A 26505-nucleotide genomic window follows, 5' to 3' on the forward strand; every position below is an offset into this window, starting at 1 on the left:
GTAACTGTCTGTCTTATGGGTTTTCTGGTGTCATAGTATGGGAGGGGGATCGGGATGGTGGTGTATGGAGAGAGGGGTATTATTCTCTTCTGCTGGGACATGAGGCCTACAGAGAAAGTGGGAATGACTATTGGAGGCTCCAATGGGTCAGGCCAGGAATATCAGGACCTTGGACAACTCCCAGTGGGCCCTACTAGACAGGTTTGCTGTTTCAGCAAAGATTTACAGGCAAAACCCAAAATAGATATATAGTGGTACCTCGGGTTAAGAACTTAATTCGTTCTAGAGGTCCGTTCTTAACCTGAAACTGTTCTTAATCTGAGGTGCCACTTTAGCTGATGGGGCCTCCCGCTGCCACTGTGCCACCGCCATGCAACTTCTGTTCTCATCCTGAAGCAAAGTTCTTAACCCGAGGTACTATTTCTGGGTTAGCGGAGTCTGTAAGCTGGAGCGTCTGTAACCAAAGGTACCACTGTACATTAAATGCAATTGCACATTTAATGTAACATGCAGTCTGGCCACTAGATGTGATACATGCATGAATCTTGTCTCATTTTCCTAGTGCTAAGGTCATGTTTGGATGGATTTTGTTTGCCGTTTGCTGGACAGTTAAAAAAAACCAGAAGCCCTCTGTTAATAAGGAACTGTCAGATGAATATATATTTTGTTCCTCTGTAATGCACCACCAATACGCATGGTGCATTATAGAGGAACAAAAGCAAAAGAAGCAGACGAGGACTTGAATGCCTTTCATAATTTTGCAGAGGGAAGAAATTGGGTGAGTGCTGCCCCCCCCCAGCAATGTTGTTTTGGCAACCAAGTATCAGGAACGAAGAGGCACAACCCTATCTCAAGCTCAGCCCCATCTCCACTGAGATGCTTGCCTCTGCTTCAGACCAAGTTCCAGGCTGCTGCTGAAACTGAATTTGAGAGGCTGCTGTATTTGATGGCTATCAGAGACAAACGGGCTGCAGAATGACACTTTAGGGTCATTCTCACCTTCCTCCATGAGCAGCATATCAAGAAGTTGCTATATAGGCTTTCTTGCTTTCACCAGCTTTTTAATCTTTCTGGTGTTATTGATCCCAAAGCAGCAAGGGATGTAAATCACACAGGACCCGGGAGACTGCACCGTTATCAGGAAAACAGAATGCTTATGAGAGACAAGCCATGTTAAAAGATACTACCTGGATCAGCTGCACTTGTTTTGCAAGGGTGTCCACCTCACACACCCCGTTTTTGGTGTAAGCCTGTAATGTTCTAAATGTACACCTAGAATGCTTAAAACAGTAATGCATTGCTATGGCAAATGTATACCATGCAGGTAACACATTAGTAGACAGGGATCCACCATTGCCTGCAGCTTTTTGCAGCAAATATTTGGAACGGCCCTTTGCATACAAGCTTGTGAATTGGGATTTAAAATGGCCATACCTGCATGGGTGCAGGCTTCAGGCTTGTCTGATCGTCTTTGTTTTTTCTAGAACCCCAAGCTCATTCTACCACAGCCATAGTTTAAAAACAAAACAGGATGTCTCTGAATGCATTCTGAATATATAACACCCTCCCCGCAGTATTATAACTGTACTGAGTTCACAGAGTTGTATCCAGTGGCTCCAGCTGAAGTGACTATTAATGGAAGAGGAAGGAGGGAATGTTTGCTGATTCTCTGCCCACCCGCACCCCCACACTGCTGTGTCCCAATCTGTTCTGGATGGCTGGGACTCCCCGGAATAGATGGTGTGGGCATTATGGGAGGGAAGAGTGGATTTGCACCCTCCCCTCCTATTCTTTTGGAAGGTACCTCGGGGGGGGGGGAGTTGAAGGAGAACCATTTGGTTTCCACTTACAGTCCTTACACACAAGAGTTAACATAGGATGTTGTCTTATACTGAGTCACACCACTGCTCCATCTAGCCTAGCAATGCCCAAACTGACTGGCAGTGTTTCTCCAGGATTTAAGGCAGGAAGATCACGCAACCCTAACTGGAGATGCCAGGGATTGAAGGTGGGGCGTTCTGTATGCAAACATGTGCTCTGCACCACCAGCCTACAGCCCTTCTCCTATCCAGCTTTCTTCATTTCAGCATCTTACTTTAGGTGGGAAAAGCCATTTTGTTGTAAAACAGCTTGGATTCAGAAACCCTTACCAATTTACTGCAAATCGCTCAGAGATCTGCCAGTAGGTTCCAATCTGTCTTTTGCCTACGCCTGCTGTAAGGCATCCCCATTGAAATTATCCACAGCTAGGGCTGCCATATTTCAAAAAGTAAAAACCAGAACACCCCGAAAGTTGATGAAGACCCGAAAATTGTAGACCATCTGCTTTGCATGCCAAATGTCTCAGCTTCAATCCTCAGCATCTCCAGTTAGGGCTGGGAAAAGATCCCTGGCTGAAACCCTGGAGAGCTCCTCCCAGCCAGTGAGTACTGAGCTAGATGCAGTAGAAGTCAGCTTTCTATGTTCCTAGTTGTGAATATAGCACCACCATGTTCTTGAGCAGCTCACACTAATTTCAGTGGAGACTGGGCAGGAGAACATCACAAAACATTCTGGGTCAGACTTGCCTATATCGGGTTCATTCTGCCTCCTTTAATGGCACAATTGGGAGCTTAGGCAGCTGCCTCACCTTGCCTCTTGATGGGGCTTCTGCTTTTGGCTTTGCTCTCATTATTTGCCATGTAATAGAAGAAGCAGTAGAAAGATCCCAAGGTCAAAGGAAGGAGCTCTCAGCTCCCATTTGGATTTTCACAAAAACTGGCTGATTGAGTAAGCATTCCTGGGCTGATTGTTAGGATATTTCATTCTCATTCTCCCTCCTTCTCAAGAGGCATGGAGTGGTGGGGGCAGGGGGGACAGGAACATAAGAAACTGCCATTGACCCTTCAATAGCCCAGTACAGAGTGGCAGTCGCTCTCCAGGGTTTCAGACAGGAGCCCTACCTTACCTGGAGTTTCCAGGTATTGAACCTGGGCCATTTTGCATGCAATAAAGGTGTTCTGCCACCTTGGGTGCTCTTTGCTATGACAAATGGCTGAATCACAGAGCAGGTTGGCCCAAGACATTTTGCTGCTTGCAGCAGGACAGCAAATCTCCTCTCTCTGCACCTCCAAGACAAGATGCACAGTACCCAAGGCCAGCCAAGTCAATTTGGCACCTGAAGCCGAAAATCACACAAGCACCTCTCCGCTCCCGGGTCGTAAAAAACACAATTACAGCTAACTAAATGACTAACCACTTGGTGCCCTTTCCTGACACCCAAAATGCGGCTACCTCACTCAGGAGCTGGATCCGTAATATTTCCCTTCTTCCTCCCCCTCCCTTTTTTTCTTCTTCCAAAATCATCCTCATCACCAATAACAAATGTAAGGACCGACTGCTATTGCTGCGCGAGCTAATTCTCCTACCCCTTTGGAAATAAACGCATAAAACCCCCTTTCTCTCTCCAAGAATATACAACCCGCTCCACGCTGAGATCAAATAGAAACTAATCTGAGAAGCGTGTTTCGAGCCTTCGCAGAGGGCGCCTGCCTCCCAGCCGCTGCCTTCTTCCCAAGCCAGGAGGAGGGGCGCCGCTCTCTATGGCGGCCTCGCTCCCTCCCCCTCCCCACCAAGTGCGCACGGGCTCCCCCTGTCGGCCGCCGCGCCACATTCACCGCGCGGAGGGAAAGCGGGAGAAGGGCGAGCGGGTTCCCCCTGAGGGGCGCGCGGCATTTCCCCCCGAGAAGAGGCGAGCGAGAGCGGCGCTTGCCTGCGAGGGGGGCGACGACGAGCGCTGCTTTCCTCCTTCGCTTCACTGCTGGAGAGGTGGCGGCGGCGGCGAGCAGCAGCAGCAGCAAGCAGCAGCAATAGACACGGACAGCAGGTTGCAGCCGGGAGCCGACGCCTCGCCCGCGCTGGGGACTCAGGCAGGCGGACTCTCATGCGGCGGCGGCGGCAGCAGCAGCTCTTCGCCGTCCGCTCCAAACTCCGTGCCTGCGCGGCGGCGGTGGCGGCGGCGGCAAGCGCTAGCTCCGGCTCCGTCCTCCTTCCTCTTCCCGCCTTGGCGACCCGCGCGGGGGCCGCCGCCCCGTCTCTCCAGCCCGCCAGCCCGGGGCGGCTGCACCTTCCTTGAAGCCTGGGAGCCCCCACTCCCCCGCTGCTCTTCCCTATGGGGATTCGGGAGTTCCCCAACGGCACGGCCAGGGGCAAGACCGTCGCCATGTGAGTGGGGGGCGAGGGGGGCGCCGGGGGGCTGGGCGTGGGGGGCGTCGCGCGCAGCAAAGGTTCCCTCACGCAGCCATTCCCCTTCTCCCGGGGGGCCGCCGCCGCGCCTTGGCGCCGACCCGGTGAGGGAGGACGAGGGACACCGGGAGCAAAGTTTTCAGCCTCTCCTCCTGCTTGCTGCTCACTTTCTCCCGGCCGCGCTCGTCTTTTCTCCTCCTCGCTGGGTCTGAGAAGCGGAGGAAGCGGCGTGTTTGTGTGGAGAAGGGAGGTGGTGGTTTTGGCGCGGAAAGGCGGAAAGTTCGCCCGGAGCCTTTCCTGGCCAGCTCAGCGGGGAGCGGAGGAGGACGGCGCGCTCCCTCGCGGCAGCTTCGAGCCCCTCGGGGTGCGCGGAGAGCGGCGTCGCGCTGGGCTCAGTCCGGGCGGGCTCGCAGGAGGAGGGGCTCGGCGCCTATTGACAGAAGACCAAAGTAGACCACGTTTTCTGAGGGGGGAAAAAACCCCTCTACAAATCGTTGTACTAAGCGAAATAGTAGTAGAACTCGCCTGAGGTTTGCGCTTTGTGCCCAGTGCCCTCAGCGGGGAAGGACCGCAGCCTTGGCATGCAGAAGGTCCCGGGTTTAATCCCTATCATCTCCAGGTAGGGGTAGCAAGGACGCCTTCTTGAAACCTTGGAGAGTCGCTGCCAGTCCGTGTAGGCAATACTGAGCTAGGTGGACTGGTGGTGGGGCTTGACATAAGGCATTGCAGGGGGTTAGACTAGATGACCCTTGGGGGTCCCTTCAAACTCTACAATTCTGGGATTCTAAGGCAGCTGCCTCTATTCCTCTTTGTTGCATTCTTAACACCTTGTTCCTGGGAGGGTTTGCATTTATTACATTCGCCTTTGCCGTACCTTCTCCTCACCCACCTCTCTTGTCTCTGCCTCTAGTGGCATGAGGAGATCTCCAGACGTCAGCCCCAGGAGGCTGTCAGACATCAGCCCTCAACTCCGGCAGCTGAAATACCTAGTGGTGGATGAGGCGATCAAAGAGGATTTGAAATGGTCCCGATCTGTGGAAGACCTCACCAGTGCGACTGTGGGGCTCACCTCCATTGAGGAAAGGATTCTACGGATTACCGGCTACTACGGCTATCAGCCCTGGGCTGCTAGCTACAAAAGTAAGTCCCTTGTTTATTCCCTGCCTCCTTCACAGCAGCAGCCACCATTCTCTCTATATTGCACATACACACACACAGTCCTCAACTTTCTGTCACAAGGAACCTTCTCAAACTGCCTGGGGAGGATTCAGGTTGTACTCTGGAATTAACCCCTTATTTCCTCTTCTAGGAATCAGTGGGTTGTATTATCAAAGTAGATGAGAGATGGCCTTTGTTATTTGGCTAGTTTATTGCTCCTTCTTTTCCACAGCTATCTTAGAATAATAGAATTGTAGAGTTGGAAGGGACCCCCAGGGTCGTCTATTTCAGCTCCCTGCAATCCTGCCCACAGCTGTCCTTGGGTGGGCTCGAACCACCAAACTTTCGGTTAACAGCCAGATGCACTGACCCATTGCACGCTTGTGTATATGCCATGCATTTTATATTTTTGTGTCAGTATAGCAAGACTGATAACAGATGGGTGGGTGGGGGTGAGCTTGCCCTCTTTCTGTGTGTGTGTTGTTTCAAAAGCATGTGGGGACATGAGGAGTTAAATGCAGATCAACTGAACTTTCCGGTTGTCTTGGGGGGGGGCACTGTGGTGATTATTATATAAAACATATAATTCTTCAGATTTAGGAAAGGATTTCAGCTTAGTGCTCAAGCTTGGATCAAATGCGAATTTTATGAAAGGTCGCTGTGGCATAAAGGGCTTCTTTACGAATAAAAATTGTTAGATTAAATGGCAAAAGAAGCTTTTGTCTTCAATACAAGGAACTGATCAGGAAAATGTCATACAGCTGGATGATTTAATGAATTGCTTTCAACTTCTAAACAGATTTGCACATATTGTATTATTATGAGTTTAGGGTGCTAGACTTCCCTAAAACCATGAATCAAGCAATGATTAAAATATAAGTCAGGCCAGCTTCCTTAGGAGAGACGGGCCATTAAAGGGAGAGCAAAGGAAATGGGCTGGTAACAAAGTGAAGACTCTGTGTCAGACTCTCCCCCTCCCTGAGCTCTGAGATAATTAGCAGAGACAAAGCAGAGTGGAGAGTTTAGGATTGCAATTGGTGGTGATGTAACCTAGGAGGGAAACGGTTGCAGGCTGTGAAAGGCAGCAAGCTAGAGCAGAGGGTCAGAGAGCCATGGCTGATTTCTGTTTGGATCCAAGGCTGCAACCATGAGAAATACAAGACCTTTTTGGTGTGTTAATGCTGTGAACCCCTCAGTTGTAGGCTCAGGTGGTATATATGTGTAAATAAACCATATATCATAAAGACACCACAGTCTCCGCTGTGCCTCATTCCCAAAAGGAAACACAGACCCTGGGTAGGTGCCTGGACCCCTGGAATCTTTCACTGGTCTGAGATTGGGGTGGCATGTAGCAGTATTCATCAAAGCAAAGTGGACTTTCATGCCAGAATCCTAACCTCACTCACCTGGGAGTAAACACCATTGAAGTTACTCCTGAATAGACATGGTTAGGATGCCGCCATAATGCTACTTACTGTATTGGCTTGAATATAAGCCACACCCGAATATAAGCCGCACCTTTAAAATTGGAGGGGGGGGAGAAAAAAATCTGGAGTATAAGCTGCTCCACTCCTCACTGGTCCTGGCTGCATAATGGGCGCTGGGGGGGGGGAGCCACGCTCCATTGCCAGTGGCCTTTCCCCTTCCTCGCTCTCTCCCTTTCTTCCTGACCTTGGGAGGAGAGGATGGGGGACTATGTGAGGGGCAGGCACCGCTTTGCTGCATTCCTGGCACTGTTTGCCCTGTGCTCCTGGCTGCATGCCGTAATGTCAAGAATATATGCCACACTTTAACTTTTCACGGGCAGAATTTGAGAAAAAGCTGAGGCTTATATTCAGGCCAATACAGTATGTTAATTTTGGTGCTAAGGTATAGTTCTTTATTTCTTAATACCATTAATGTAATAAAGTGATTAGGCTTACTCGTGATGGATGGGGTTAAATCTGTACTTGTGAGAATATATTAAAGAATATATTGAACAGTGGCTGGGGAAACCCAGCCAGAAGGGTGGGGAATAAATCATAAATTATTATAATAACAAATTCTTATAGGATTCTTTTAACAACAACCACCACTAGTTAATGCTGGAGTTCCTACCAGGTTGCAGTCCTATACCCACTTACGAGGAAGTGTGCCCCATTGAATTTAATGGGACTTCTGAGAAGAGTTGTATTGGATTGTGCTATAAATGTGTACAATAATCAATACAATGTATTACACTACACTGATCATGATTCGTGTTTTCATATTTCCAAAGTCTGACAAAATATTTCTCTAATATCTCAGGGCACTTATGGTTGTTACAGTGTGCCTATTTTGTGTGTTTATCATACAAAAAGACAGGAAGGTTCCCCCTCTTACTCCATTTTACGAATCATCTGTAAGGGGTGCCAAATTCCATGTTATGAATTTTCTGCATTTGCATGGTGACATCACAATAACATGCCTCCTGAGTTGTCCAGGAGGAAACATATTCATTCTTCTCATTTTCCTTTCTCCAAACATGTTGGTTCAGAAGATGCCATGTTACCAGGAGGTAAGTCTGGAATTTCTGCATTCAATAATGGTGCAGCTTGGTTGTTCAAGAGCCCGTCCTCTCAGCTCTGAAATATGGAAACAGGGCTTTATTCAAATTAAATAACCACTCAATCCCTTGGAAAATGGCTTGTGGAGTGTCGCAAGTTTCTGTTTTGATATCTGCATGGAGTCAGTGGCTGAAGCTGTTTAATGTTTTGGAGTTGGATGTCATTAACATGCTGATGATACCCAGCTCTGTTTTTCTATCAAGATCCAGGAGCTAAAGCTCTCCCGTGAGCCAGTGTCTGGCAACTGCAATGGACTAGATGAGGATGTATAGGTTGCAACTGAATGCAGATGAGGCATAAGTGATGACAGTTGGGGGTCCTTGGAGAGAAAAAACCCAGTGATGGGATTTGCCTTCTTTTAATTGAGTAGTTGTGCATTATAGGGGATATTTTCAACCCTTTCTTAGCTTGGATTCTAAGAATTCTTGGTTACTGCTTCTACCTATCATTTTTACTGCACCCTTTCCTGATGTACAGGGACCTGCCCAATATCTTACACACTATTTGTAATATGAATGGACCACTATAATGCGTCCTGTGGGGCTGACGTCTTGCTAATGCAGCACTTCACTTATTTGAGGGAGTAGGGCAATGGAAACAGATAAGATTTGTGTAATTGCTGTACACTCCTGGCAAAGATGAGTCCATAGGAGAGTCTGAAGCTAGCTAGTATGAGTTTAGAGCAGGGGACTGAGCAGCAAGGAGTTTGTACCCACTTGAAAGCCATAGGTCAGAAAACAAAAGTAGTCAGGAACAAGTCTTTCAGTACCTTGGACAGGCCTCAGGGAAGAAACTCTGGTGGAGACAACTTCTTCTTAGAAGGACTAGCTGCTGAGCTCATGTAGTTTTTCAGCTTGACTACCACCTCACCAGGCTCTGCCCCCTTACTGGAAAATGGAGATCCTTTAAGGAGCAAATCTCTGGCCTGGAGCCTGACATTTTGTTGTGTCTCTGTTGCCAAGCACATTGCCTGTGGTGGCGAACAGATGGCACACAAGGCCTTTTGTGTGTGGGTGAGGAGCAAGGATGCTGGTTCTGTGATGGTTCCTGGATCCTGGACTATAGTCTCTGGGCATCCTGGCTGAAGGGTTTTAGACAGGGGTCAACAAACTTTTTCAGCAGCGGGGCCAATCCACTGTCCCTCAGACCTTGTGGGGGGCCGGACTATATTTTTTTGGGGGGGTGCATCTCTGAATGAATTTCTATGCCCCACAAATAACCCAGAGATGCATTTTAAACAAAAGCACACATTCTATTCGTCTAAAAACAGCAGGCAGGCCCCACACATAGCCCAGAGATGCATTTTAAATAAAAGGACACATTCTACTCATGTAAAAACATGCTGACCATCCGCGGGCCAGATTTAGAAGGCGATTTGGCCGGATTTGGCCCCCAGGCCTTAGTTTGCCTACCCATGGTTTTAGGTTCAAAGTGTCAGATTCCTATGGTTGCTGGACTCAGCTTGAGTTTCAGTTCCCAAATCTGGTGTTTGTGTGGGTGATATTCCTGACTCATCTGATCTCTAGCCCTCAAAGTCAGTGCCCAAATCACTTTTGGTAATCTGGATCTTGACCATTGCAATGACACTGGAATATTTTTCTTTGAGCTATAATTAAAGGGGGGGTTCACCTTGGCCTCAGTAGACGTATAAAACCTGTGCCCTACTGGTTGACTATGATCTTCAAAAGAGGCTTCCCTTGCCGGGTTATTTTTCACTTTTTGAGAGGTGGTAGAATTAAAGTCTTGAGGAATTTTTAGTGGGTTGTTTCAAAATGCTCCTTTCAGAGCTTGAATTTTCTGTGCGTGGCTTTGTGCCTATTGTGCAATAGCCCCTAAGCCAAGAGAGTACTCACTCCCCTGAGATGTGGCCATTTGTTTTGCATGGTTCTCAAAAAAGGAAGAAGTCTAGAGGCTACTGAGGCCTCTGAAAGACATCTCCCATGACAAGCAGCCCATCACGATCCTTCAAGTCCTCCCTGGAGAAAACCTCAGAACGTTGGGAGCTATGCCCATGTACGTGCTGCCTCCAGGAGGGTGTGTAAAATACCACTGGGGATTCCCAATTTGGATGATTGTCCTGCAAGGGACTACAGTGCTTTCCACCTCCAATGTTAAAGGTGCTAGAGATCTCTTGGGATTATTGGAGATTAATATCATCCACCACCCCACTTAAACAGGCCCTTCAAACAAAAATATGGTGAAAGTAGATGATAGTGAGACTTTGAATGACAGCTGAGAACCAGCTTGACAGAAATGCCAATCCAGGAGACGCAGGAAGGAAAATACTGGATAATGTCCACCTGAAAATGTGCCATGTTCCCTGCATTCCACATCTCTCTGCAACAGCAGCATGCTGCAACCAACAGAGCTATCCAGGCTGTTTCGAAACTTAATAAAAATATAGTAAAAGGGGGATCAATTGTTTACAATTGAAATCTATCTTATCCTAATATCATTCACAGTTTTAGAATTTTGCACTGGAAGGGAGGGATATTCTAAAGGATTGTGAGTGGTTGTTTTTACCGAGTGCCTTGATGTGTAGCTGTAGCTTGATGCAGCTGATATACTGGTTTTGACCCATTATTGTGAAGGAGGAGGTGTTGAAAGTGTGCTGTGCAGGATTTTATAATTGCTCATAAAGAGTTACAGTTTATTAAAAATGTTGCTGAAAGATACGTAAGAACTTATAACTTCTTGGATAAAGTGTTGTTTGCTTTGTTGGCAAAAACTGGCTTGCTACTTGTGCCTCTGCAGTAATTACTGCCTAGCAGGCTTTGTTCTTTCAGTCTTAAAATGAGTGGTACCTTGTCTCATGAATGGCCCTATTGCCCATTAAGAGAAATATCTTTATTGGTGTTTCTGCCAGATTGGACCTTATGGGAGGGCCAGCTTCTGAGCTAGTTGTTAATGCTCCTTTCTGACATGATGACTAATAGTCCAATTGACTTCATGTTGAGCAACTGTGGGTAGACTTGCTGAAGTAAGAAAGATCACATCCGTGGCTCAATTATAACCTGCTTTCTGGGATTTAAATTTGTCTTTGAATGCTAATTGTAACCAAAGCTTAATGTGCAATGTTAATTCTCCACAGCAATATTTTAATGGCATCTGTTTCTTGGAATCTGTTTAATTTGGCAGAAGTTATGACTAAAGAAGAGGTAGCAATGCTTTTGAATTTACACAGCTTTGAATTCAAAGCTATGCAAATGTTTCATCATATTGTTGAGATATGTTTTGCATATTACACCGGAAAAGTGCTGCGTGTTCTGAGAAAAACAAAGAATCACCTGCACTTTCCCCCCAAAAAAATTTTATTGGTTTTTACAATATTATAAACAAACAAACAAACACACACACAAGACAAACAAACATAACAAACATAAATCATAGCCTTATTGAAAATTACAGTTATTAACTTTGTTAAATGACTTCCTCGCTTCCCCTTGGTTGAATTTCATTGCATGTCCTTGTAGCGGTTTTCCAAATCCCAATTTTTTTGAAATTTAACTTAAACATTAACATCCTTAAATCTTCTCCTTATAGAGTTAAACATATTAATTTATCACTTAACATAAATAAAATCCTAAGCCCATTAAGTATCTGCAAGCTATTTCTGGTTAGTTTAACTTAACAAATTTAACTAAATAATCATTAAATTTATTCCATTCTTCCTGATATTCCTCCTCCTTCTGGTCGCGGACTCTGGTTTCTCTTCAGATCGTATAAATCTTTCACCTTTTAAGAATCACCTGCACTTAACCACAACCATCAGAATTACTATGCAGAAATTAGCTGTGGGAAAAGCAATGTTCACCTTTCTGTGATTACACAGCTATATTGTACAGAGAATATACAGTGGAAATCAGAGGAGGGGAGCACAGAGGGAGGAACATGATTGGGAACAGCTGGCATTGCGGTGCAGTTCTGCAAGTGACCACTAACTTGTCTGTTTTGAGTTGTTGGGAGTTGGATGAACTGTAGACTAGAAAGGGTATATGTGGCGTGCTCAAGTATCAGTTGTTGTTTTTTTACATTAGCTTGGGCTGTAATGAATTCAGTTTGTGAGTTGGGCATAAATAAGTGGCAACATATGTGGTTGTTTTTTATATGGGTTTGAGCCATGTGCTTCCAAAACTGGTCAGTCTTCTGCTGGGTTTGAAAAATGTTTTATCATGCTAGTGGTCATTCAGACTATAACTCAAAGAATGCAAATTTTCTCTAAGAAACCACTGGCTTAGTGTAATATACATGGAGGGAAGGTATTTTTTTTAAAAAAGGAATAAATTCAGTCAAGTTTTATAAAGGAATTGGCATGTTATATCATACTACTTAGGATCCCACCTGTCTGGTTTTTGACCACAATAAAGATAGATTGAAAGATTGATTGGGACCCACCAAATCAATGAGACTTCCAAATTAAAATGTTTAAAATTGAAGTATTAAACTAATAGCATTTAATAAGCACAGAACAATCATGGTTCAGTTTGTGTTCCTTAACTACTTTCTGTCACATTCCTGGCATGTACTGTGCCCACTATTTTGCATGTAGTAGAACATTAATCTGATTGCTATCTAAGCAAGAAAACATGAAAATGGCATGAAGCCTCATAATATGATTCCATGTTAAAACTTTGAAGGCAATTAGAAATTTCTTTATGAAAAAGTTTTTACAGTGTGCATTGAATTCTGGAGATTGTTGTTGTTTAGTTGTTTAGTTGTGTCCGACTCTTCGTGACCCCATGGTCCAGAGCACGCCAGGCACTTCTGTCTTCCACTGCCTCCGGCAGTTTAGTCAAACTAATGCTGGTAGCTTCGAGAACACTATCCAGCCATCTCGTCCTCTGTTGTCCCCTTCTCCTTGTGCCCTCAATCTTTCCCAGCATCAGAGTCTTTTCCAGGGAGTCTTCTCTTCTCATGAGGTGGCCAAAGTATTGGAGTCTCAGCTTCAGGATCTGTCCTTCCAGTGAGCACTCAGGGCTGATTTACTTAAGAATGGACATGTTTGATGTTCTTGCAGTTCATGGGACTCTCAGGAGTCTCCTCCAGCACCATAATTCATAATTCTGGAGATTCCCTATTAGATTGTTTTTAAACTGTAGGTCATGCAGGGATGGAAGTAATCTACACTGGTCTTCTGCCGCCTGGGCCTGAGAAGCAAACGGCTTCTCCATCTGCCACCTGTTGGAAAGTCGCCTGCAGGCTGTTGCTGATCTATCTGAGAATCTGATAGTTGTAGGGAATGCAGAAATTCAAGCACTATGCTTTTGTGTGCTTTTGAATACACTTTGTGTGCTTTTGAATACACTATGGTTTCATTGAGGACCTCTTCAGATAGCAGAAAAAATGTAGCTGCCTCCCTTTCTAGTAATGTTCTGCCATATATATTTTTCCTGCATATAGCTCAACTGTGTTAGCTTATACTAAACTTAAGGGTTCTTTAGTGTATGTATTGGGAGTTGTCATAAAGATATTACTCACTTTTATTATAGGTTCAGTCCTAAATATTGTTCATGCGAATAAGTATTTTAGGTGAGGTATGCCTTTAGCTATGTCAGTATTATGGCTCAGATTATAGACACAATAAAATAAGGATGCAGAGGCTGGAAAATGATGCAGCTGTTTAGAGTAAGCAAGAGGGCAGGGAAGAGCTTTGAACCATCTGTTCCTCTTCTGCATACCTTTGCTTGCTGCTTGAAGATAATGGGCACGCATGGGCTATATTTTTTCGCTTGGGGGTTCCACTCTTCTTCATGAGCAGTGTGAGCCTCCGGATGTAAGGCTTCTTATATTGCCAAAATGGCACCATCCATGCACAAGAGGGGAGGTATCAGGAAGTATGAAATTACTTGGCAGAAGTTTAAAAAAAAAAACAACACTTTGAGAGGGGAGCGTAAGGATGGAGAACCCAAAACAGCCAAATTAGACCTTTAAGCTATGGGACACTGGATGAAGGAACAGAAAACCAAGGGAAGAGTTCTGAAATCCTGGAAGAGAGCATGGATGGGCGCTTGAATAGTACCGCTTCATATTGCAATATTTTCTTGCAGGTCACACCTATACTTGTTTCTAATTGTACAGGTGTTGTGAAGGGCAGGATACAGGATGGCCCAGAAGGAAAAGCAGAGAGCTTTGGGTAACTTGGAGTGCAGTAACTTGGAGTGTTGTGTTGCCAATCATAGCATCATTGATGGAATATATGAGAGGCCTTGGGATGCTGCAGTCCACATTCAGAGTGCCAGATCATAGCCTTTGATATCCCAAGCCTTTTAAGGTATGGTTGATGGAGTTGGATATGTTTAGCCTACAAAAGAGGAAACTGAGGGGAGATAAGATAGCCATCTTCAAATTTCTAAAGGGTTGTCACATGGAAGAATAGAAGCCGGACCAATGATTTTAAGTTACAAGAAAGAAGATTCCAAATAAACACCAGGAAGAACTTTCTGACAGTAAGAGCTGTTTGACAGTGGAACGGACTGTCTTAGAAAGTGCTGGACTCTCCTGCAAAGGTTAGATAGTCATCAGTCATGGATGCTTTAGTTGAGATTCCTGCATTGCAGGATGTTCGACTAAATGACTCTCAGGGTCCCTTCCAACTCTACAATTCTATTATTTTATCTAGGCTTTCATAACCCCCAGATTTGATTGCTGTAATGCACTGTATGTAGGGCTGCCCTAAGATTGGCCAAGAAGCTGAAGCTAGTGCAAAATTCAATGGCTTGAATACTCACTGGGGCAGAGTGTTGCCACCATGTCACAATGCTGCTGAAAGAATTGTACTGGCTGCCAGTTAGCTACTGAGCTTAGTTCAAGGTGCTGGCACTGTTGTATAAAGCCCTACATAGCTTAGGACCAGGACACCTAAATGATCATATCATCTCTTATACACCAATCTGATCACTTCATTCTTCAAGACAGAGCCTTCTGCAGGTATCTTCTCATCAGGAAATCTGCATGATGTAGGACTTGGGTCTTTTAGAGTCGTGGTACCTACCCTTTGGAAATCTCTTACTACCTGAGAAGTATCTTCTCTGTTGTCTCTTTGGCACCTACTGAAGGCTTTCCTTTTCAACAAGCCTTTTAAGTGCAGATTCTTATCCCAGTCAGTCTCTTTGCTGAATTTTAAATTGTTTTTATATGTGTTTTATTGTTGATGTTTTTATTGTTAGTAGCTTTGGGGTGTTGCATGGATGGAGTTCCTCAGTGAAATGAAATCAGTAATAAAGTACTGCCTTTTACTATATTAAAAATGGTAAAACTTTTAAAAATAATAATGGTATGAGTTGCAGTTCCTTTACCTCAGTGAAAGAGAAATGCTTGAAAGCAATCAATAATGAAATTGTCAGATATACAGTGGTACCTTGTGTTACGTACCATCCCCTTTACAAATGCTTCGGGTTACGTTCTCCACTAACCCAGAAGTAGATGCCCCTTACTGCGAACTTTGCCCCGGGATGCAAGCAGAAATCGCGCTCCGTTGGCGCAGCAGCAGCGGGAGGCGCCATTAGCGAAACCGCGCCTCATGTTATAAGCGGTTTCCGGTTACAAACGGACCTCCAGAACAGATTAAGTTCGTAAGTGCTGAAAGCCAATTCATTTTCTAAAACTAGGAACTGCAAAACAGATAATCATTCCCAAACTATCCATTTTCCTTATAAACTAACTCAGTGGCTTATTTAGGCTCCTTAACAGTAAGAAGGAGTCCTCGTGGAACAGTGTGGGTGGGACTCAGTGGCGGAGCATATGCCTGGGGCGTGCGTGCTCCCGAGGGGGCTGGGGCACGGAGGGTGCCCTCCCAGGCGCAGGATAGACACTCAGGTGCACAGAGCGGTGCACGCGCCCTGCAGCTGGGGATGGAGTGAGCCGCCGATGGCGGACATTCGGCGCACCGCCCGCCCGCAACTCCCAAGCCTCCCCCTCAGCTGTCAAAACTAAGGGGGAAGAGGGTGAATGTCACCAGTAAAGTGGTGCAGCTCCCCCCGATGGCGTGGGATAGACTTGGGAGTCGCAGGCGGGCGGGCGGCACACCAAATGTCACCCCCCTCAGCGAAGACACCTGGGGCGATTTACCCCCACCACACACCCCTTCCTCCACCCCTGGTGGGACCTCTAAGTAGAGAGGAGTAGGGTTGCAGTGTTAGTCATTTTGTATTACCGCAGTCCTGATTCCAGCTCAGTAGTGGCACCCCAAGTTTGGAACTTGCTCCCTTCTGAGGGATGAATAGTGCTGATTTGGTTGGGTTTTCTGTTTCAGTTAAAGACCTCGCTATTAGCCCAGGGTCTTTACTGGAGTTTAGTTTACTATCAGAATGGATTTCAAGTATTTATCAAGTTGTGATTTGTCCACCTACATTTGATTTCTCCATAATAACTCATAGCAGCTATAAGTCAACAGGGTAGATAGAATATGGTACCGAAGGTTAAAAAACACACACCATGCCACGGAATATTGTATCCATAAAGCAACAGAAATAAATGATCAAGGATATGCAAGCTCCATTGTAATGACTCAAATATGCAAAAGAGGCATCTTGATCCCCATCATTTCTGAATTCCTGTTGTTCATATTGCTACCCTTAATATATATGCTTTCCTTGCATCACCTTCAAATTTCCCATGAGACGGGATTCACTGACTTGTTAAAAACTTCTTCACTTTCCACCCTCAACAAGAGAATTGTGAAATAATGTAGGACAGAGCCTCAAATGTTTGTTTAGTGGTGCATGCCTTGTTTAATGTGTCCTAGAAGAAAATGTTGGTGTGCTGTTTCTACAATTCTCTTCCACTTTTTTGTTTGAACTAATATAATTTAATTCAGTTTTGTTTTGTTTTGGATTGAGGTTGCAATCTCAGGATGAGAAAGGGGGAAAGGGAACTTGATTGAGCTAGTGGCAGCCTATCAGTGTACCAAGAGCTGTATAAGCTCTTTAGTCCCATCAAAATTACCCTTGTGGTGAATTAAAACCACTAAAGAATTACGTTATTTCTATGGCCTTTTGCAATTTCTGATCAGGTCAATCAGTTGATTACTTTGGAGAAGAGTGTTAGGTTAGTAATCGGAAATAAGTTTATTAAAACATGTTTAAACAATTTCCCCACAAACTCAAAGCACTTTACACTAAAAACAGCAACACAAAAACAAACCAATCAATATCTGATTGCTTAATGGTTTTGTTTAACTGCTTGGAAGATTCTGGTGTGTGCAGGCATAGGAGTCTTGTTGGGTTTTTTAAAGTTACTTGCCAAAAATGCTGTTAACGCAAAACACTGGAAATCTAATGGTCTGTATCAAAACTCAGTGATTGAGAAAAGTACTCTTGGTAGTAGCAATGGACAAGCTAACTGTATTGTTATGATTCTGGAATGATTTTGCGAATAATGAACTGTTGTAGCAATGGGATGCTTTGGCGACTTATTGGAATAATTACTGTAATTTGCCTCAGCTCAACAAACACCTCTCTTTCTGTCTTGTAACAAATACAGTATGTAAAATAATGATAGTTTTAGATAATGCTCTTTTTGTTTCTTGTTTATTATTTTGTTTTGCTTATTATAATGGCCTAAGACGTGCTTGCTGTTAAAAAAGGGGAAAGTAAATGTGCTCAGTGCTTTTTACACATAAAATGAGTCCACCAAGTGATACTAGAACTTTGCCCTTTTTGGAGGGTGGGAGTCTAACTTGTTCTGTTAATAGTATATGGTTGAACATTTAACTTTTCTTTGTTTCTTTTTTGCTAAAAACATTGTGACAAACTGCTGTAGCGAATCTAGTGACCCAAATCTATAAGCAGCTGGACTAACACAGGAACATATCATAGGATGGGGCATGAAGTGCAGTGATGGTTTGTCAGAGGGCCAAACAAGATGTGGCATTAAACATATATTTGAGTTTAATATGCAAGCAGCTGCTAGAGGCGGGCTATTAATTTCTGACATTGCAGTGTGTCAACCTCCTTTTCTCTGTTACCATGGTCCTGACAAAGCTTTGGAGCTACTATTTGTGTTCAGAGAAAATCTCCTACTGGCAGAAACACAGAGCTTTCATGATAATAAGCAAAATGAAATATTTGTGAAATTTGCTGGTGCTCCTCTCAGCAGCCCTGGCTGGCAGCTGACATATTTATGTCCCAGAAAGATGACCCAGTGTCTTTCGAAGGGGCATTCTGTGACATAAGATTGGCAGCTACCAGCCACTGGCTGTAGGAAGAAGATCAGCCTTCACCACAAAATATTTGATGGTGCGGAAATCAGAGAAAAATACAGGGCAGGTTGGTTCCTCCTTTTATCCCTAAATCTCCCCCAAGTCCTATGCTAAGACTTCCAGTTAATCAATGAAGCTCTCCCCCCCCCATGTGCCCCTATGTCCCCAATTGGCTGGGGGGAAGGTCAGGAGAACAGCACATGGGGGAAGGAGAGAGGGGTTTCGGTGGATCTGGATTCTTGTGCAGCTGGAGCATTCATCATGATGCAACACAGAATTCCACCCAGTGTTTCTAGAAATAGGCAATACTCTGCAGATAATTCATTCTGGAGATACTCGCTGGTATAACTCTGATCTGTATTAATGTAAAGCTGATTTATTGTCCATAGTTGGCTGCAAAAGTATTAAAAGTGCACCTGCACACCATTATTCTTATTGCTGATGGATTGCAGGATCTCTGCTTGTTTTGTTCTATGTGGATTACTTTAAATTTTTTAAAAAGTAATCAGTTTTTTAAAAATTGATTTTTTAAAAAGGAGACTTCAATGAAGGTTAAGCCACAAAAATAAAATCTTGTGTTCACAACATGTGAGTTCAGTATTCACATCTAATAATAGAGACTGTACATAGCTATGATTATTAGTTAGCCATTGACAGTCTTAATCACCATAATTAGTCGAATCCCATTGTAAAGCCACCTTTACGGAGTCTATGCCATTGCTATATCTTGTGTTAGCCAATTTTGTAGGTATGCATTGTGTAATGAAGTTCTCCCTTTTTTTGTCTGTCATGAATCTGCCACCCTCAGTTTCATTGGATGATCCTGAGTACTCTATTAATTTCTCCAAACCATGTATAATTTTATATTTTCCTGTCCTTCCCTTCCCTTCCCTTCCCTTCCCTTCCCTTCCCTTCCCTTCCCTTCCCTTCCCTTCCCTTCCCTTCCCTTCCCTTCCCTTCCCTCCAACCCCCCCTATATATTCCCAAATGCTGTGACCTTTCTCATAGTGGAGTTATTCCAGCCCCTTGAGCATGTTGGTTGTCATTTTCCACACCTTTTCCAGCTCTATAAGAAACTTTTCTTTCCAGGAAAGTTTTTTGCTTTTACAAAATATGGCTTGTTTAAAGGAGGCGATCAGCAGAATGGAAGGGGGCTTTTAACACTTTCTGGGCAGACAGTGGCACTGAGACCCACCTGAAAGTTCCACAGGTCCACTGGTGCGTCCTGGTCTACTGTTTGAGAAACACTGCACTATTTCCTTAATATGACTTTCATTAGTGGAATATTCATAGAATCATAGAATCATAGAGTTGGAGGAGACCACAAGGGCCATCGAGTCCAACCCCCTGCCAAGCAGGAAACACCATCAGAGCACTCCTGACATATGGTTGTCAAGCCTCTGCTTAAAGACCTCCAAAGTAGGAGACTCCACCACACTCCTTGGCAGCAAATTCCACTGTCAAACAGCTCTTACTGTCAGGAAGTTCTTCCTAATGTTTAGGTGGAATCTTCTTTCTTGTAGTTTGGATCCATTGCTCCGTGTACGCTTGTCTGGAGCAGCAGAAAACAACCTTTCTCCATCCTCTATGTGACATCCTTTTATATATTTGAACATGGCTATCATATCACCCCTTAACCTCCTCTTCTCCAGGCTAAACATGCCCAGCTCCCTTAGCCGTTCCTCATAAGGCATCGTTTCCAGGCCTTTGACCATTTTGGTTGCCCTCCTCTGGACACGTTCCAGTTTGTCAGTGTCCTTCTTGAATTGTGGTGCCCAGAACTGGACACAGTACTCCAGGTGAGGTCTGACCAGAGCAGAATACAGTGGCACTATTACTTCCCTTGATCTAGATGCTATGCTCCTATTGATGCAGCCCAGAATTGCATTGGCTTTTTTAGCTGCCGCGTCACACTGTTGTGTCCACATTTAGTGTAGATCCTAGTGCACATTGTAACCAATTCTTTTAAAGGTGCAAAGGGAAGTTTTTTTCTCTTCAGAGTGCATATATACAAATGCTTTTTCTAAAGTAAATAAAAATCAAAAACCTCCTCTTGAGGACTTTAGCTGTGCATGAGGCCCCATTCTAAATCCAGCTTAAAATCACAAGTTCTTTAGTGAATAGTAGAATGCCAGGATCAACTTTAAAGACAAACAAATGAAACCAAACAGAAAAAAGCTGGGTTGATGTGGCAGCCTTCTGGGACCTGGAGCAGGAAGCTGGTGTTGAGTTTTTATTTTTCTCTGCTGGTTGGTGGGTGAAAGTATAGTTTTGTTTTTTGCTGATGTGCTGCCAGCTTTGTTATTGCTGTTAGGGGTAGGGTTTGTTTTTTCTGTTCTATTTTATAATTCATTTATGTATATATTCTTCATTGTAAGTTGCTTGGAGACATGTTAGGTGGCAAGGGACAGATAAATTTAATAAAGAAATAAAACTTAAAGCGATATGGAAGTCTCTAAATAATGGAAACTCAGTAAGCTGAATACTTCAATGGGCATGCCTCTCTGATTTCTGCTACTCTATTTTCTATGGTCTCTTTACAAAATTCAAAAGTAACTAAGGAGGATACAAACCTTGGCACACATACCCTGGAGTTAGCCCCGCTGAACACAGCAGAGCTTACTTTTCTTGGTAAACATGCATATGATTGTGCTATTAGAATATTCCTCTTCAACACATTTCCACCAAAGGGAAAATATTATGAATAAATGTAGGTGTACTAGAATTTCCAGGTCTATATCCCTCAGCAGTTTATGTGTTCTGGCTGCCTTTCTGCCTGTGCTAGGCATTGAGTGCTTGTTCCTAAGGCAACTGCAGCCAATTATTCCCACCCAAAGTACCTTTAAAATGTCTTGAACTGTGTTGCAGATCAGTTCTGAATGTGGAATAGCATCTTTTAATGGATGTGCAAGATAAAAGCAGCCTTATCTTCCTGCATACATCAAGGAATCATTTCTACTTGTAAAGAGCAGTAGTGAACAATAGTTTATGCAAAAGAAAATAAAAATGCTTCCCTCCTATTCCTGGCAAGGATGGTTAGACTGGATTTATCTTCGGTCTTTGTGCCAATGATTGGGAAGGTATTTAAGCTCAATTTATCAATATTATTATTATTTGTATTCTTTTACCTGCCCTTCACCAGAGAGTCCTGGGGAGGATTACAGCTTATAAAAACACAATGCAATGAAACAATAAGCAACAACAATGCCACCCATGACCCCAAAAGAATACTCCAATACAACACATTACAAGGAGGACAACAAAACCAATTTTTCAATTTTCAAAGTACAGGGGATAAAGTAGGGCACCTTCAGCAGCTAATAGAAACAGATGTAGCTCTGTGGGGAGTTCTCCATTATTTTGGTTCATCACCAAGAAGGCTCTCTCACAAGTCACACACACAAACCTCTGCGGGCTTGGTGGAATTACCAGAAGTGACTCCCCCACTGATCTTAATTCCCTATGGAGAAAGAGGCACTTTTTCAGATACTTGGGACCCAAGTTTTTTAAATCCATAAGCACTAATGTGAACACCTTGAATTGGACTTGGAAGCTATTATGCAATCAGTGTGGCTACTTCAGAACAGGTGTTATATGCACTCTTACAGATGCATGTATAATACATAGTGGGAACTATTTATAGAACCATACCTAATCATTCTGAAATCTCAGACCACTATTAAGTCTACCAGTTGGCATACTCACAGTGAGAATCTGGTTTCAATTTTTGAATAATGGATTATTTTTACTATTATCTACTTATACTAAATAGAGGAGGTAAGCTACATTTAATGAATAAACTAGAAAAAAGCATTTCATATTAAGTAAACTCATGTTACTCACTGAAAAGGCCATGAATGTCTGTTGGGAAATAAGGAGGAAAAAGGGTAAACAGAGGAAATGAATGAAAAAGACAGATGTAGGATAAAATCTAGACTAAAGCAGGGAAAAATAGTTTCGTATACAGTTCTTCTGCCTCTGTTTTATTTTATCTATTATATAAAGTGCAGTACAGGTCTCTGCAGAGTTCACATTACTAAACAGTAACATTGAGTTAATGATTTTAGGTCCTGATCTTAATCTCCCTAATCAGTCAAAATTTACACTGAGATTTTGTAGAAGCAAATTAAACAATGACTTGGGCTCAGTATACATATGTTAGAGGTATGGAAGCTGCAACAGCATGTGTGCAACAGCACGTGACCACATGTGCATCTGCATACGCTTGGAACCATGAGGAACACTCCAAAGTCCCCTGTTCCCTTTGGACAGACAGATTACCAGTCTGATCCCTCCAAGAAATGTATGGCAGCATACATGGGATTAACCCCTTTTATTTCTACAACAATTCTTTGAGGTAGGTTCAGCTGAGACATAAATGACTCATAGTCACCTAGTGAGCTTGATGTCTTGAGCAGGGTTTTGGATGTGGTTCGATGGACACAGTTACCACTGTACCACATTGTTAAGAAACAAATATCACAAGGGTCTTTAATTTTTTTTATTTGCAACCTAAAGTAAAAAAAAATGGTTTAACTCGTTAGATTATCATCCTACAATATGCATTTCTTATGTATTTATTATACATGTATATAACTTCCTTTAAGAAAGTTCTCAGGGCAGCTCAGTGGCACTAGCAAAGCTTTGTCACTCAGCCAAACCATATTTGAGTCAGGAGATCCATGAGTGTGTGTGTGTCCTTAAAATAACTACAACAAAAATCCTCCTTCTCTCGTAACTGCTTTAAATTTTGTTGCCGTCACAGCACTGAAGGGGATGTATGTTTAACCTTTTCTGCAGCATTTTCCTGATTTAAAGCTCACCCTTTGAAGCTGCTATTAGCCCTGCTGGGGGCAGTTGTGGTTGGCGGAGTGGCATAGACCTTTTTTCTGAACACTGAATTGACAGGAACTAGTGTCTCTTCCCATTCCTGAAAGGGGAAGGTGCAGGAAGCTCAGTGTGATGCTGTTGCAGCAGCAGAGCCATTCTGGCACTCCTACCACCACACCTGCACTGTGCTGAGCTCCCCATACATCACTCCTCTCCCTCTCAGAAACCAGCAGTGACACTTGGTATTTAGAAGGCAGGTAAGCAGTGCTGCCCCACTGATGCTACTGGAAAGGGACATAGTTAAGATAGAAATACTTAAATATTTTCTGCTAGATGACTAATAGCAGCTTGGGAAAGTGTTCTCGATCTGGAAAGTGGCATAGGCAAAAGGGTTAAATACCATCACGGGAAATTTAAACCAATTTTTAACACATTAGGAGACCCATTCATGGATTTCCCACATTGCCTGTGGCTTGAGTCTTTATTGGCAGAATTGCTCTGCCTTCAATGAGAGCATTTTGTAATCACAGTCCCAACTGAAGAACTGGCTGATTTCTTTTCCCCATCCTAATTGTTACTTTCTTTCCAAGGTGGAAGAAAAATCAAGTAACTGTGCAGAACAACTACTTCTCTACATGGTACATAAAGTTTCCTTCCCTTGTATAGTTGCTTTTAAATTAGCCTTTTCCTCTAGTCTCAGCAGTGAACAAGACAACTTCAGCGTGAAGTTATTTCAAAACACATTTTAATTTTTGACTGCAGTTTTTATGGGGAAATAAAAACAGACTAGGAGCTGTGGTGGAAAAGCCCATGCACTGTGTTTTTAAAACAGCCTTTCTTCTCCCACCTTTTTTCATGGAGGGGCTATAGGACAGTGGTAAAATTTGCCTGCTTTGCATGCACAAGGTTCCAGGTTCCGTGCCCGCCACTTCCAGTTTGTTTGTTTGTTTGTTTGTTTGTTTGTTTGTTTTTAAGGCTCACCTACAAGTGATGGGAAATACCCTGTTTCTGGAACCCTGAAGGGCTGTTAGCAGTCAGAGTAGAAAATGTTGCACCCAATGGAGAAATCAAATAACCTGGGTTAAGACACCTCCTTGCATTTGCTGTGTTCACCAGCTCTGTAGAATGGAGATGGGCAATCATTGTCATGATACAAACCACTAGCAGTGACCTAGGCAGTGACTTCAAGGGAGAGATGCCAGCTCAGGAAGGCTGAGATAAAATACGTATTTTTAAGTTAATTTTTAATAATAAAAAAGTGAGTTTTAAATATGTTTGAATATGAATCGAAATACAGAGTTCCATGGGATTTTTTTTATTTTAAAAATTACAGATTAATATAGAAACAAGACTTACAAATGAGCACATGCAAAACTGACATGAAATGGAAATACAGTGATCTGTCCATCCCTGTGTCCAGTAAAAGAATGTAACCTAGGAGGAATATGTAAGAACTGTGTTAGCACCAAGCACTCAGGGAAGAAGTAATTTGCTCCCTTGGACCTGTCCAGGGTTCTGAAGGAGCTGTCTTTGATTACTCTTGTTTCCCCGTACAGTTCTAGCTCATTGGCCTCAGACTGTTTTCTATCCACTGCCAGACTTTTCCTCCTTCAAACCTCATGTTAGATTCATCTTCAGTAGGACTGGACAATCATAGACCTGCTCTGTATCTCTAGAGTCAGCTCTTCAAGTTATACAAGGACACTTCACAAGTGTTAAAAACTTGTAGGTTCGACAGGGCAGGGGTGCCATCTGTTCACTTGAGTTGTAGTAGTAGAACCAGAAATGTCTAAATTCCTGGGTTAAAATCAAGGTGGTTTCCTTGATGAACAAACATGCCTGTGCTTAGGTGAATCTAAGGTCAGGTCAAGGACAAAGGAAGTTCTTTTGGTTGCACAAAAAGCGGGTTGTGAGAGCAGAAAAACAGTGACTGTACTGAACTTCTATGCTCTTATTTGAGGTAGAAGAGATATTTAAACCCTAAGTTCTTGTGGCCTCTCTGGATTGTTGATAGCTTACATTAAATTACTCAGTTAACAAATAAGAATAACATTCTTATTTCCATCATGGGGCCTGAAAAGCTGTGTAGCAAAAAGGAAGAGTGAATTATTGCAGTGACAACCAGTCTTCAGGTTTTTGGGGTTTTTTTTACAAATGGCCTAAAAATATTCACATTAAGTTGTACTAAAACATATACTAAAGAGCAACTACTCTTAATAAAAGGCTTTGTGGCAAAGTTAGTATGATTCTTCACTGAACCTGATGTAATTTCTGTCTGTGTGAATAGCAGTAACCTACAATGGTTCACTGAATATGCTAAGCACTTGCAACAATGGACTTGTTTGTGTGAATTCTTCACATATAATTTCCACTTCTTGGTGGTTGAGTTAGTATTAAACAAATGGAGGGCTTAGGTGCAGCAAATGTTTAATGCCTGCAAGGTCCTTTGGATGTATGCTGAGCACTGATCAGGTTTCTGCTAATCCAAAGAGTACATGAGATATAGCTTGATCAGCATAGTGGTCCAGTCCAAAACGGAGGCTGTAGTTCAGTTCTGTAGTGTCCTGCTTCCAGCTGGTATCTTTCTTTTGAGGAACAATTCTCTTCATTTGCAGTTTAGTGCTTCAGCATTAAATCAGCCCTATAGGAAGTTGTGACCAGGAATCAGCTTTGAGGGCTCCCAGCTGCTCCTGAGGAAACAGCATGGGATATGACACAGATGGCCACTTTGGAAGTGTGGAGGCAAATCATCGAAAATTGGGTAGCTTAACTTGTGTGAGTGGAAGTGCTTTGTGCTAGCACAAAGCCACCACCATATACAACTCAATGGTATTTGGCTAGAACTGTGTTGTATAAGCCAGTGTTTCCCAACCGGTGTTCCGCGGCACACGAGTGTGCCGTGAGACATCGGCTGGTGTGCCGCGAGATGCCTGGAGGGAGGCGGGCGAGTCGGGCGGCGAGAGGCGGGGCGGCGGCGGCGAGGAGAGGCCGCGCCTCCTGCTGCTGCCTGGCGCTCCTCCTCGCAGCCGGCAGCGCTGCCTGGGCGCCTCCGCGCGACTCTGCCTCGCTGGGTTTGGTCTCCCAGCAGAGACGGGTCACACGCGCACCTCCCTCCCTCCCTCAGCCTGCGCGGAGGGAGAGCCAGAGAGAGGCATCGCTCCTGCGCGGCGGGAGAGGGAGCAGCCGGAGCGATGCCCCAAACGAGCTGAATTCCGAGCGAGGGACTGAGGGGGGAGGGAAAAAACTTTCACTTTCGTGCGTCCCTCCCGGCGTGACGCTGCGCGCTGACGTCACGGGGCGGGGCTTTAATGGTGGTGTGCCGCGAGATTTTTTTTCAGTAGACAGGTGTGCCGTTGCCCAAAAAAGTTTGGGAAACACTGGTATAAGCAATAGCTTGATCTATAAGTTTGTTCTGGTATAAGCTTTTGTGTGCATGCATACTTCTTCAGATACACTGAAGCAGAAGTCACCAGACCATTATATATAGTGGGAGGGTGGGTTATTTCTCAG

The 26505-nt window shown here is 44.0% G+C and overlaps 1 protein-coding gene across 2 annotated transcripts in view; it reads left to right on the forward strand.

The window, feature by feature from the left end:
- Positions 1-3654: 3654 nt before the first annotated feature.
- The window catches only part of SLC35F3 (solute carrier family 35 member F3), a 96532-nt gene continuing 73681 nt past the window's right edge, over positions 3655-26505 (forward strand). Inside the window, exons 1-3 of one of the 2 annotated variants that reach the window (XM_083496903.1) lie at positions 4066-4203; positions 5135-5364; positions 7898-7918. In XM_083496903.1, coding sequence (XP_083353029.1) covers positions 4151-4203; positions 5135-5364; positions 7898-7918 — 304 coding nt within the window. In that variant the 5' untranslated portion in view covers positions 4066-4150. Of the gene's footprint in view, positions 4204-5134; positions 5365-7897; positions 7919-26505 lie in introns of both variants that reach the window. The other variant, XM_083496904.1, reaches the window with a different exon arrangement.

This window comes from Podarcis liolepis, assembly GCF_965112155.1.
Source record: "Podarcis liolepis genome assembly, chromosome: 3".
Classification (NCBI taxonomy): domain Eukaryota; kingdom Metazoa; phylum Chordata; class Lepidosauria; order Squamata; family Lacertidae; genus Podarcis; species Podarcis liolepis.